The sequence below is a fragment of the Chelon labrosus genome (genome assembly GCF_963514085.1).
Source record: "Chelon labrosus genome assembly, chromosome: 3".
Classification (NCBI taxonomy): Eukaryota; Metazoa; Chordata; class Actinopteri; order Mugiliformes; family Mugilidae; genus Chelon; species Chelon labrosus.
This window is the reverse complement of record NC_140339.1, coordinates 4,131,773-4,145,836: the sequence shown is the minus strand read 5'-3', so window position 1 is coordinate 4,145,836 and position 14,064 is coordinate 4,131,773. Positions and strand designations below refer to the sequence as shown.

General features: G+C 43.9%; 1 protein-coding gene across 1 annotated transcript in view; it reads right to left on the bottom strand.

Moving 5' to 3' along the window:
* Positions 1–14,064, bottom strand: part of mybpc3 (myosin binding protein C3) — a gene marked incomplete at its 5' end in the record, with an annotated part of 40,373 nt that overhangs the window by 4,077 nt on the left and 22,232 nt on the right. Inside the window, 9 exons of the mRNA XM_084541764.1 lie at positions 2,322–2,461; positions 2,576–2,771; positions 3,217–3,305; positions 3,707–3,874; positions 4,881–5,015; positions 8,960–9,148; positions 9,702–9,806; positions 9,935–10,094; positions 11,941–12,012. Coding sequence (XP_084397890.1) covers positions 2,322–2,461; positions 2,576–2,771; positions 3,217–3,305; positions 3,707–3,874; positions 4,881–5,015; positions 8,960–9,148; positions 9,702–9,806; positions 9,935–10,094; positions 11,941–12,012 — 1,254 coding nt within the window. The remainder of the gene's footprint in view (positions 1–2,321; positions 2,462–2,575; positions 2,772–3,216; positions 3,306–3,706; positions 3,875–4,880; positions 5,016–8,959; positions 9,149–9,701; positions 9,807–9,934; positions 10,095–11,940; positions 12,013–14,064) is intronic.

Genomic DNA, 14,064 nt, shown 5'->3' with positions numbered 1-14,064 from the left:
GATTTACCCCCCCGGCTTTTATGTCCGACATGTAACATGTACACCGTTATTGGTAACACGATGACCAGCAGCGTCCCAGAGCTCGCCGTGTTTCAAGTAAAGTTAATTTGATCTAATAATGACTCCAGTGAAACATGAACCATCAGCTGCACCGCGCGGAACAATGGCCCTGCGTCACTGCACAGACCGTCCGCACCGGGTCAAGGCTGCTAGGACGAGATTAGGACATTCCTGGCCGACGTTGTTCCTGGCAGTGGAGGACGGCGGCAGTCGGAGCCCGTTGCCAGCGGGCCCATAATGCATCAGCGCTGACCCACAGAGGAGACTGGTGCGCTCAGCATCGGCTAATTACAGAATGAGGGTCACGAGAGAGGGCTGTGCAGGTGCAGCTTTCATCCTCTTGTCGTCCCATCGGGATAGTGTTCAGAGGTATTTATATTCGTGTGTCTAATACCCACGTAGTAGCTGTGATCACATGGAGCAGCATTTTCATTACAAACGCACACACACAGAGCAGAGAGCAGAGAGCCAGCCCTGCACAATGTGATATAAATCTCTGACATGGTTTGAAACGGCACTATGATATGACTCTGCTCACACTTTCTCTCTTCTTTCTCCTTCTTCCTTAAAGGGCTAGCTAACCTTGACACCAAACAATCTACAGATTCATGCAAACACAAAGATTTATTCTTATTCATCGCAGGAAACCTCTTGTGGTGTGTTCATAGGGCATCTCTTCAAGGGGAACTACTGTTTTTTACAACCTGGACCTTATTTCTGGCATAAAATATGATCGTTTACTCACCCATATAACTTTTGTGTAATTTGTAGTTCTTCGGGAGATATTTAGATCTGCGTATATCCATATAGTGGGAGTGACTGGGGCACCGAAACGCAGCCTCTAAATAACACATTATCTGCAGCGAAAATCGTTCATTTCAGCAATATTGTGTTATCGTACGCTAGTGCTATTCCCCACTGTGTCCAGAGTTACCTGTTATCATCATCTGGGGTCTGTAGATTGACCTACAGACCTTTCTTCTGACCTGGATGATGTCGTCTCTGACGCGACTGTCGGCTTGTTTACGTGTAATTTGCTACTGCTATGGTTCGTCCACAACCTCAGAATCAGAAAAATATTAAGCCACGTGGCAAAAACTAGCAGTAGCGTACGACAACAAAATATTGGTGAAATGAGCGAGTTTCGCGGCAGATAATGCGTTATTTAGAGGCTGCGTTTCGGTGCCCCAGTCACTCCCACTACATGGATATACGCAGATCTAAATACGTCCCAAAGGAATACAAGTTACACAAAAGTTATATGGGTGAGTAAACAACCGTATTTTATGCCAGAAATAAGGTTCAGGTTGTTCCCCTTTAATGTGGCAATGAAATAAATGCCCTGCCACACATTAACACCAACAGTGGGAGCTGGTGTTTGGACCGGTCTACGTGTCTTCTGGTCCCGTTTGGATTTGGTCTTTATTTGAAAATGAATTTATGGTCGTTGGTTTTCCACCCTTTTCAGATAAGGTCCAGAGTTTTCTTTAATATTATGTAGATTCTTAGTTAGAGAGTTCCTTCTTTCTAGATGACGTCCTATTGTCAAGACCAACTTCCTGCTTCCAGCACCAGAAGCTTGTTTTTACCTTAATTTGTACAGTACTATGTATGTACTATGCTCTAGTATGACACATCCTCACTATATATAATACTGTATAACATTAATAACATTTAATAACACTGAATAAGATTTAATAACATTGAATGTTATTAAATTGTTCAGATAGATATATACATACATATATGTGTTTGTATATATATATTTACATATATACGCATGCATATAGATATAGACAGAGATAGAGATAGATAGACACACACACGTATATTAATTTATATTTATATATACACACATATTTATTTATTTAGTTAGTTATTGTGTATAATGGTATGTGTATATGTAGATTTATATATACTATATATATATATATATATATATATAGATATATGTATATGAAGATTTATGGTTATATGTATGTATGAATGTATTTATGTACATATGTATACATATATATGCAAATGCCAATCTATATATTAGTATTACATCTTTTATAAACTATTAATGTATAAATGTAATGTATAAACTGTTAAAATACTTACTTTATACAATAGTCATTGTATGTACAATAGGCTATTTGTACTTCTGGTTAGATGTCAAACTGCATTTCAATGTGTATGTACCTAATCTAATCTAATCTAATCTGATCTAATCTAATCTAATCTAATCTGACTGTAGTACCAAAATCAGGGAGTCTCACCATCGTCTTCTTGTCGGCTTTCTGAATGGTGTAACCAGATATTTCACAGTTGCCGTTGTCTTTTGGCGGCTTCCACTCCAGCGCCACGTTGAAACCCCAGACATCCATGATCTTCAGAGCCTGGGGGGGCCCTGGGAGGTCTACAGAGGAGATATAGACCTGAGTTGGGATTAGCTGTCCACGGATTATTAACACTTCACTACAGAGACCGCGTTTCACTCGCGCCGATTCCCGGACGGATCGCCGCGTCTTACCGACGATTTGCAGCGTGATCTTGGCGCTGTCTTCCACGTTCTCAATCTGCACCTGGAGGTCGTACACCCCCGAGTGCTTTCGCTCGGTCCTGCGGATGAAGAGGATCGTGTCCACTTCGCTGTTCCTCACGCTAGCGAACGTGGGGTCCAGAGGCTCCCCGTCTTTGCTCCAAGTTACCTGAGGCCTGGGCTTACCCTGCACCACAGGACGGGACAAAACAGAAACCAACCATTTTAAGATATATCACCAATATGTTTTAAAAGAAACATAACCCAATGTGGTGGAGGTATGCCGGCCTGTCACTTCACCACTTTGGTCCAGAACCATTTTTGGACATACTGTCATGGGATTTACCTCAAAAAAGACTTTAATTAATGAATGACAGCTAGCCTTCATGCTAGCACAAAACCTAGCATGCTAGGTCTTTTATCGGGCACACCAAATTCAGACCAGGTTTCACCAGGCCGGTGCGGTGAAATATGACCATGAGAACATTTTCAAGCTAATGCTAATCCTGGTTTTATTATTCTTTCGTGCAAACTTTCGGTTTCAATATGGTGCTTATTTTGCATAAAGTCTTATATGACAACCGGTTTGAAGAGGACGGTCAATTTAAATTTTACTATCTAGAGTACGACACCTGGAATGGAATCATGATGTTGACGGTGTCTCCGACTTTCTTGATGAGCGTCTGGCGGAGGTTTCTCGGGAGCCAGATTTTGGGACGTTCTGCGAAGGAAATGAATGAATGAATGAATGAGCAGCATTCACAGTTCGGATGGCGCAGGGGTAAAAGGAAACCTTTTGAAGTCTGTTAGTCCTGCTTGTCAGACTCCTGTGTCAGGAGGGCAAGCAGTTCCAGTCCAGAGTGTCCTTTAAAATGTTCCTGGCTCTGCTGAGACATCTGGAGCCGGCCGTGTCCTCCAGAGAAGGCGAAAGGACATCTGATGATTGTCTCAGCACTTGTTCTTATCCTCTAAAGTGCCCCAAGAGCAGCCAGCATACCACACAGTGACGCACATCACGCCCTCCAAGATAGGAGGACGAAATGATCAGGTTTGGGTTAATCGTGTCTTTTTTAAATCTCAGCAAAAAGATTCGTCCGACGTAAGAAATCAGTAAATACTCACGCATGATCTCTCTGATGGTGACGGGCTGAGCCAGAGTGGCGGGAGCACTGGGTCCTGCCATGTTGTAGGCCCGCACCCGGAACTGCAGTTTGTCTCCGGTGGTGAGGTCTTTGATAATTATCGACGTCCTGTCGGTCAGACCCTGAATTGCCGGGACCCACTCATCAGCTGTGCAGAAAACACAGCAAATTCAAACGATGGCATTAACTTAAAGGGGAATTACCGTTTTTTTTACAACCTGGACCTTATTTCTGGCATAAAATACGATCGTTTACTCACCCATATAACTTTGGTGTTATTTGGAGTCGTTCGGACGATATTTAGATCCCTGTATATCCATATAGTGAGAGTGACTGGGGCACCGAAACGCAGCCTCTAAATAACGCATTATCTGCTGCGAAACTCGTTCATTTCACCAATATTGTGTTATCGTACGCTAGTGCTATTCCCCGTTGAGTCCGGAGTTACCTGTTATCTATTCGCGGGCGTGCAGCGGTTTGTTGTTCTTTGGCCAGCTGTTCCTCTCTCTGCCTCCGCATCCTCCTTTCAACGAGCTCCTCATCCATATACTCTTGCTCAAAACGGTAAGGACATCCGTCATAAACAAACTCGTCGTCCACAACCTCAGAATCGGAAAAATATTCAGCCATGTTGCAAAAAACTAGCAGTAGCAAATTACAGGTAAACAAGCCGCGCGAGGTGGGTGCGGCGCTCAGAGATGACATCATCCAGGTCAGAGGTTAGTAGGTCAATCTGCAGACCCCGGATGATGATAACAGGTAACTCCGAGCTCAACGTGGAATGGCACTAGCGTATCATAACAAAATATTGTTGAAATGAACAAGTTTTGCGGCAGATAATGCCTTATTTAGAGGCTGCATTTCAGTGCCCCATTCACTCCCACTATATGGATATACGCAGATCTAAATATTGTCCGAACGACTCCAAATGACACCAAAGTTATATGGGTGAGTAAACGATCGTATTTATGCCAGAAATAAGGTCCAGGTTGTAAAAAAATGGTAATTCCCCTTTAAGCTTAAAATACAGACGTCTGCATTTTGTTGAGTAAATTATTTACTGGTTGATGTGTGTGAAGTGTTCTATAAAAAGATTTTATTTTATTTTTTGAAAATCTAAAGCATGCAGGCAGGCATCTGGCTCCAGCACTTACTGCCCTCCTTGCAGTACTCGATCCCATAACCCTCGAGTTCAGACGAGCCGATCCTCTCAGGCCGCCGCCACTTCAGCGAGATGGAGGTGTCGCTGACGTCGTCGACGCACAGTCCGATAGGCGAGCTAGTCGGGGCTGGCAAAGAGGAAGCGGTCACATTGTTACCCCCTTTTTAGCCACTTATCAGTGCAGTAAATTTAACCTGCATCCTAACCTGGGTTCACCTCAAGGTGTCATTCAGCGCAGACAATGATTCCCCTCAACACGTTTTATTTCTGCAAGGTTTTTAAATATAGTCTTGTGTATATTTACCGACACCTGTCCTGTACCACCTGAGTTTCAGCGGCAAGCAGCCAGTGCACGTAAACAATGGCTTTGCTTCTGTCACGTGACGCATACTTTGCACGGGACGTCCTGCAAAGTGTGCTGCTGACATGAAAAAAGTATTCTTGGATTTACAAGGATGCGCTTGTTTGAAAATAGACCGTAAGGACTGTAGTAATGTCAGCTGGTTCAGTCTGAAACACGGCACCTGTAAATGATCCGCAAGCGACGTCTCGCAGCAGTTTCGCAGTCATACAGTATCAGCACCTCTTGACTTTTGAGGCAGTTCCTGTTGCTTCTGTTTTTAGATGTTAGTAACCTATGTTTAATCTTGAGAGTGCAGCAGAGGGGCAGGAAGGAGACAAACAAAACATGTCTAGCCACAGACAATCACTGACGTCTCCAAAGGTCCAAAATTATCCGGTGGGGTGACTCTTTAACGTGCTTCCATATTTCTTCCATTTTTAAGTGTGAGGTTAGGTTTAGTACGTGCAGCTGAGAGTGTGAGTCCGTGTCAGCTAACAACCGTGCTCAATCTGGAATAAAAACAAAAGACGGCTCTGATTTCAGCGTTAAATATTTGCGGATGTAGGTAAAATGACACCACTTCAGTTTGCATTGAAAGACCTCAGCTCATCTGCTACGTCCCGCGCAACGCTCTCGCTGCAGAAGCGCCAAAAGCAAACGGATGTTACAACAAACATTAGCTGCATTTAACGTAAAACGCACGTGTTTCGAACGAGGATGTGGGACGACTGTTCGCTGAAAAATGATGGATGTCAGGAAAAGATGTGTGTACGATGGATGAACTCCTTCATATTCATTGTTAAATGTTAAAATATGTAGATCGAATACTGTGCGAGCTAGTTTAGCATTTTCCATTTTGAGACAAAAGCAGACCAGCAGATCCACTCGCATGCATTAGTCGTCGGGCGTTTAGTGCAGAGTTGTGACGAACCGACACATGTTCAACGTCCTGCAGACCTGTCCTCACAGTGACGCTATCAAATTTGGAACAATTTCACCGAAACGTCACCGCAACAAAATCCAGAATTCACCAACAAGACGACCAAAATGCACAGCATCTGCTACTGCTCCTGGAACTATCATTTCTTTGTTGTTTTTTGCATCTCATCTTTCCGAGGGTAATACTTTATAAAGTTGCAACAACCTGCTGAAAGGGGTCAGATTTCAGTTGTGGCCTTGTTGTCACTCAGGGTCAAACTCCCCGTCAGAGGACAGAGGCTGAGTATACGGTGCAAGTAAGTGATGGGAGCACCTGTCAAAGGTCAAGGGTTTCCATATGTGAAGAAAGTCGGGGATTGTTTACGAGGTAGCTCAGGGTGGTCTGGGCTAAAGATGTCACCCAGTTATGTCTTTAAAGACAAACTAGAGACTCAAAACACGGGCAACGTTAACATCTATAACACACTGTAGATATGATGTTCTGTAGCCAGTATATAAACCGTTTGTGATAATCCAACATCTGAAAATAAATACTTCCTACTGGAAACAGGCTCTGGCTCTGGCTCTGGCTCCGGCTCGGGAGCAGGCTCCTCAGGGGTCTCCACTGCAGCTCCCCCCTCTGCAGGAGGACCGCTTTCTGTCGGGGGGGCGCCTTCTGCCGGTGGTGTCTCTCCCTCTGCTGGAGCTCCCTCTTCTCCACTGGGGGCTGCATCTGCAGGGGCGTCTGCTGCTGCCGGTTCACCTCTGGCTTCTGGTTCCTGCTGCACCTCAGGAAGCGGAGGTGCCTCTGTCTCAGCCTTGTTGGCTTCAGGCTCCGCCGGTGCCTCCGCGGGTTTCTTCTCCTCCGCCGGCTTCTTCTCGGCCGTCTTTGGAAGCTTCGGTTTTGTCATTTTCTTTCTTGGCGTGTCGCGGCCCTGCTGCTGGTTTGAAGCTGGAGGCTGTACGTGTCCGACTTCCTCCAAGCTATGCTCTCATTCTCTCTCGCAGTCCTCGTCCTATTGTCTCTGCTGTGGTAGTAACAATACTTCTTCTTCTTCTTCTGCAGCAGCCTCAACACAGTAGCAATGATCCCCTATGTGTTAAACAGCTGGTCCCTGCAGCTTCCAGTCCATTATTTATAGAGAGGGATGCCGTGGATAGTTTCCTAATCAGCTGTCTTAAAAGTGACTGGCCATCTGGATGCAATGATGTTCCCTCTTAAATCAACAAGTGGAGGATGAGGAGGTAGTTACACAACAATCTAAACCTGAGCCACCGAATTAGAGAATGCACTCACAGGCAATATGTCGAACAGAGAGCCTCGTTCCACACCTTCAGATCTGCACAATGCTAAGACAAAGCCAAATGTCACAACGTCCAGGTCCGGGTGTCGTCGTGCATTTACTGACGTCTGGTTTTTCCTTGACCCACATAGAATAAAGGTTTACAGCAGAGCAGCATAAATAGGGAAGCAAACTCCTTATAGAAGACGTACAGTGAAGCCGGAGAAAACATATTAAGATCCTTTAAGATCCATAAAAAAGACTTTAGAATTAGAATTAATTGGAGGAGTTTTCTGGCAACTAATCTGTGTGTGTCCATGTGACATGATTAATAATATACACCGATCTGAGCATAACATTATGACCACCTGACTCATCAGAGAATGGACATAGTCCTTTTGAGGGTGTCCTGTGGTGTCTGGCAACAGAATGTTGTTAGTGGGGGCCTTTGAGGGGAGGGGCCTCTGTTGATCATCCCACAGATACTTGATCAGTTTGGGATCTAGTGAATTTGGAGGCCAGGTCAACACCTTGTGCTGTTCTTCGTGTTTTTTTTTTAGTTGTTCCTAAAGTGTTTTTGTGGCTGCATCCTGCTGCGGATGGCTGCTGCCATCAAGGAGTGTCATTGCCATGGAGTGGAGGGGGGGGCTGGTCCGGTCTAGGTTGGTGCTACATGTCTAAGTAACATCCACACTAATGAATGAATGCCAGATCTAAAAGTTTCCCAGCAGAACACTGAATTGTCACAAGATGGTTTAAATTTCACTTCTCCTGTCAGTGGTCATAATGTTGTGGCTGATCGGTGTAGAGGTAGATTTTGCAGGAGCTGCATTCTGGGTAATGTAGGCTCCATATCAACAACACGGATGAATTAATTGAATAAAAAATATCCCTCGATCATTTAAAAAGTTATCTGAACCGATGTGAGTTTGGTTTCCTGCTCAAGAACTTTTGACATGCAGGCCCGAGGATCTGCACCTGACATTTTTCACAAGAGGCATTTTGGCTCGTCGAAATCAATCAAAGATCATCAATTTATCCGTTAAACTCTGCAGTAGCACATAACAACAAAGGATGCACAAAATATTATTAATACTCCTGTTCTCTCTCTTCCTGCTACGATGCGTTCAAAGGTCTATAAACACCTTCAGTGGTGGCTGTGATATTTCCTTCTGAGTCACACGGCGTTATCCACAGCTAACCTGATCTCTGTGGTGATGTAAGACACAGACACCTTCGTGACTGATATTCCTCACCTATGTGCAACCTGTATTTTTGTCCCGCACACACGCAGGGAACGTGACCCTGTCCTGTCACGACCACAAGTCAACGACGAAACCTTAAACCGGGCAATGACACAACAGCAGCTCCGTCACTGTCAGCCGCTGCCGTCCCGACAACCCATCAATCAAGACACCACAGCGCGTGGAAACAAATCAGTAGCGTTTAAATTTACTCTCGTGATCTCTGCGTTGAAGGTGTGATGGACAGGTGTGTCGCCAGAAGCTCCTTTTGGTGAAGACTCACCGACGGGCACGAACGGTTGGGAGGCGGGACTGTGGCGGGACATGCCGATGCCGTTGACGGCGTAGACTCGCATCTCGTACTGCACGCCCTCGATCATCCGCTTGGCCTCGTAGGTCGTTTCAGGGTAGGGGTCAAAGTTCAGCCTCATCCATCTGTAGCTCTTCAGCTTCTTCCTCTCCAGCACATAACCTTTTTAGAGATTTAAAATCGTGGCAACAAATTGTGAAATAAAAGTGTGATGAACTGAATTAACGCTTGAAGGGGAATTACCGTTTTTTACAACCTGGACCTTTTTTCTAGCATTAACTACAATCGTTTACTCACCCATATAACTTTGGTGTCATTTGGAGTCGTTCGGACAATATTTAGATCCGCGTATATCCATATAGTGGGAGTGACTGGGGCACCGAAACGCAGCCTCTAAATAACGCATTATCTGCAGCGAAACTCGTTCATTTCACCAATATTTGGGTAACTCCGGACTCAACGGGGAATAGCACTAGCGTATCATAACAAAATATTGGTGAAATTAATGAGTTTCACTGCAGATAATGCGTTATTTAGAGGCTGCGTTTCGGTGCCCCAGTCACTCCCACTATATGGATATATTGTCCTAATGACTCCAGATGACACCAAAGTTATATGAGTGAGTAAACGATCGTATTTTATGCCAGAAATAAGGTCCAGGTTGTAAAAAAACATAATTCCCCTTTAAGTATTTATTTATTTATATTTTCTTTACCAATGATTGGCTGCCCGCCGTCAAACGCAGGGGGATCCCAGTGAACGATGCAGGAATCTTCACCCACGCTGAGGATGGTAGGGGCCTGGGGAGGATCTGGAACATCTGCGAGGGAAAAACATCAGAAATATAATCATTAAATTAGTCTATTTGCTGCCCCATGTCTACAAGAAGTGATTTGATTGCTGCTTTTGTTTTCGCACATTAAGGTTGGTCATTAAAATCCTTCCTACCGACAACTTTCACATTGATATCTGCGGTGTCCTCCCCGGCCGGGTTTCGAACCACCACGGAGTAGACTCCCTCGTCCTGCCTCTCGGCCCCCTCGATAGTGAAGATGCAGTGGCCCTTGGTGGTTTCCACGTGGACCCTGCCGTCCCCCTCTGTGAGGACCTATGCAGTGAGGCCCAGAGCAGAGTTACAAGACTTCGCCTGATAGAAGCTATTGATGCTCTACATATATAAGTAAAAAAACTGGCACAGTAGACTTCATTCCACATTTGCCACTTCAGGAGATAAACACTTTCCTCATGCTTGTCAAAGCCGACAGAGCATGTTGATGTGAACATACAACTCCAGGCGTCAACATGCAGAAATGCAGGAAGTTTCATGAATTGCTCGTGGATAGTTTTTCTTTCTTTTTTTGTTCCTCTGAGCAAAGATGGAGTGAATAAGATGAATTATCTCTGTTCACTGAGCTCCCTAGCTGTCCTCTCTACTTTGGGCTAAAATGCAGAAGAAGCCAAATTTCCAACTGAGAACGCATACAGACAATAAAGCTTCTTCTTCTTCTTCTTCACGTGCAATGTTCTGAGCTTTATTGTTGGTGTAATGTCCCTCAGCACCCCCACCGGCCTTACAGTGTCAGGGCAGGTGTCCTTATGGGTGGCGTGGTGGTTAGCACTGATGCCTCACAGCAAGAAGGTTCTGGGTTCTAATCCATCGCCCGACTGGTTCCTTTCTGTGTGGAGTTTGCATGTTCTCCCTGTGTCTGCGTGGGTTCTCTCCAGGTACTACAGCTTCCTCCCACCGTCCAAAGACATGCTGGTTAGGTTCATTGGTGATTCTAAATTGGCCGTAGGTGTGAGTGTGAATGGTTGTCTGTCTCTCTGTGTTAACCCTGTGATAGACTGGAGACCTGTCCAGGGTGTACCCCGCCTCTCGCCCCAATGACAGCTGGGATAGGCTCCAGCGGGAAATGAATGAATGAATAAATAAATGAGCTCAATTGCCAGTCACATCTGGTCTGTGATAGATAAGACGCCAGAGAGGGGGACACCAGTCTCCATCTGCAGGAGCACGTCACATTTGTTATTTTTAATCTAAATTATTTAAATAAACCATTTATTTTTGTTACAAGCACACATGGGGGACTTGTTCTTGATGTTTTGGACGTATTTTTCAGTGGAGACCGGTTGCCTTGAGTATTTTCTCAGGGTGGAGAGGGTTACCTGAAGTTGCGTGGCTATAGACGTCACTCTTCAGCTGCAGAAGTTCACCACATCCCACTCGTTTTAAATTATGTTTTGGGTAAAAAATAAATTTATTTTTGCAAATCAGACATCCAGCCTCCTCTACATGTTTCGGCCTTCGAGCCTGGATGAGCTTCCTCGAATGTAACAGCTGACAAGAGACAGTACAAACTGAACCTTTTCGTTTTTCTCTGCAGACTCTGCAGCCTGAGCCAACACTGAGTTTAGAGTGCAACATGTGCAAAACATGTGTAAATGGAGTCAGAATACTTCTCAAGTTACTAGATTCCATTGTATGGTCTACAAAATAATATATATATACTTACTGCTCAGCCTCCTCTGGCCTGTGTTTGTGTCTGGGGAGGGGAGATTCAGAACATGCTCTTACCTTGTTGACCAGGACGGACACAGCATGCAGCTTCTACCTTGTTCTTAGTGCGCAAGACTGACACATGACAATTAAAACACACGTGTACAAGGAGAGCCGCTGGAGAAGGCGCTTCATCACGTATGCATTTGCTTATACCGCTGCTGTAAATCAATATAAAACACAATAAACCGAGTCACGTGTTGCGGGATCATTTCTGCAGACACTAAAAGTTGACACTGCACTTCTCCACCGGCTGCTTTTGTACGTACATGACTCTGACAGGCGTGAGCTCACGGTTTCCTTTAGTGTCAAAGACGTGGTGGCATAGCTGCCTTCGGTGTGATTTATTTATATTTTTTTTAAAAAGCAGGCAGATCATTCACAGGTGCACACTTACATCCCCATCATTCACGGTCCAGGAGGTCGATCGTGCTCCTTTCTCGTCGCCGTCGGGTTTTACAGAACTAGCCTACATTTGAGCAGAGCAAAGCAGAAAAGGCCGAAAGAGGGTAGAGAGGGCGTGTGACCTCTCGCTCTCTCTCCATCTCTCTTCTCATGATCAGAGACTGTAGCAACGAGCTGGCATCATTGCTTTAAAGCAGGGGTGTCAAACTCATTTTAGTTCAGATCTCAAACGGGACGGACCAGTAACATACTAGCATAATAACCTATAAATCACTCCAAATGTTTCCCTTTCTTTTTTTTTTTAGTTTATATTTAATGAACTGTCCTTTTACAAAAGAGTCTAAGAACAACCTGAAATCTTTTAAGATGAATAAGTTCAATTTTGGCGCATGGCTGACATCTACAGTTTAGTTCTGGGTCTCAGTGTCGTGAGCATAGACTGTATATAAATATGGACAATGCATCCCCTCTTAATTCCATTGGCCAAACTGACGCTAGTTTCCCGGCAATACGAGCGTCACCATTTTGCGAATTTGAAGGCAGCAGTACGGTCTAAGAGTGAAACCACATGGAGCCGTGTTAGCGATGCCCCGCCCACACTTCCTCCAGACTCACTCTAGTTTTTGTTTAATTAATACTACGCTCTCTGGGTCACAGCAAGAGCTGTTACAGTTTCATGCATATCTTAACAACACCAATCGTAATTTGAAGCTGAGTCTAGAGTTTTCATTAACAAACATTCATTTCCTAGATCTGGAGATATCGAAAGATGACAAAGGTGAATTGCACACGTCTATGTTTAGAAAACCCACTGATCGGAATACCATACTAAGGGCAGAAAGCTACCACCCACCTTGGTTAATAGAGAATATCCCTTTTGGCCAATTTCAAAGGATTAAACGCATTTGTGACTCTGAAGACGTTTTTGAGAAAAATGCCCAAGACATGATTCAAAGGTTTAAGAAAAGAGGGTATAAACACAAGACCTTAGATACAGCCTACAGTAGAGTTAAAGAAATTAGCAGAGAACAGCTGTTGGTTCAGAAACAGAGGAGACAACAAGAGCCAAACCAAGTCTACTTTGTTACACAGTACAGTAGTCAAGCCAATAAGATTAAGCAAATAATTAAGAAGAATTGGGACATAATAAAAAGTGATACCGTCTTGAGAGATGCACTCCCGGAGGTACCTACTATCACCTTTAAACGAGCCCCTACTCTAAAAGATAGTCTTGTAAAAAGCTATATGCCTCCTGTACAGAACAAAACCTGGCTAGACAAAAAAAGAGGTAACTATAAGTGTGGAAACTGTAATCACTGTAACAATATGGTTAAGACCAACACTTTTGAAGATGTGACATCAAATCGTGAATACAGTATACACTCATTTATTAATTGTAATACCTCATTCGTTGTGTATAGACTTGAATGCCCTTGTGGCTGTTTTTATATTGGAAGAACTAAGCGTAAGCTTAAAGAAAGATTAGCAGAGCACAAATATGCTATAAGAACAAGCAACCACCAATACCCTATAGCTCTACATTACAAAGAGGCGAACCATGGAAGTAGCGACACTCTAAAAATCTTTGGGATAGAACATGTTAAAATATCACCAAGAGGGGGGGATAGACTAAAAAAACTGTTGCAGAGAGAATCCTTTTGGATTTATACTCTAAAAGCTAATCAATACCCTGGCCTAAACTTAGAATTGGATCTGTCTCCGTTTTTGTAAATGACTATATGCACATATCAATGTTTTGCTACATGTATCTATCTACAGTATATTGATATTTCAAAGTGTATTGTGATGTGGAATGTGTTATTGCACATATTTATCAGATCATGAAATGAATTTAAACCTTTTCCACAATGTAACCTTTTTCTGTAATTTGTCTTTGGTAAAGTAACTTGTTGCAATATGTATCTATTTATATTGATATTTTAAACTATCTTGATGTGAGAAGTGGTAAAATATTGAAAATGTGACTTGTCTTATTTAAAGCAACTTGTTGTAATTGCTCTCTGACAGGCGACACCTGGGCAGATGAGCACCTGTGCTTCTAGGTCATGTGACCACATGCAGATATACAGCATGCAGTCTACAGACTGCCATTTTG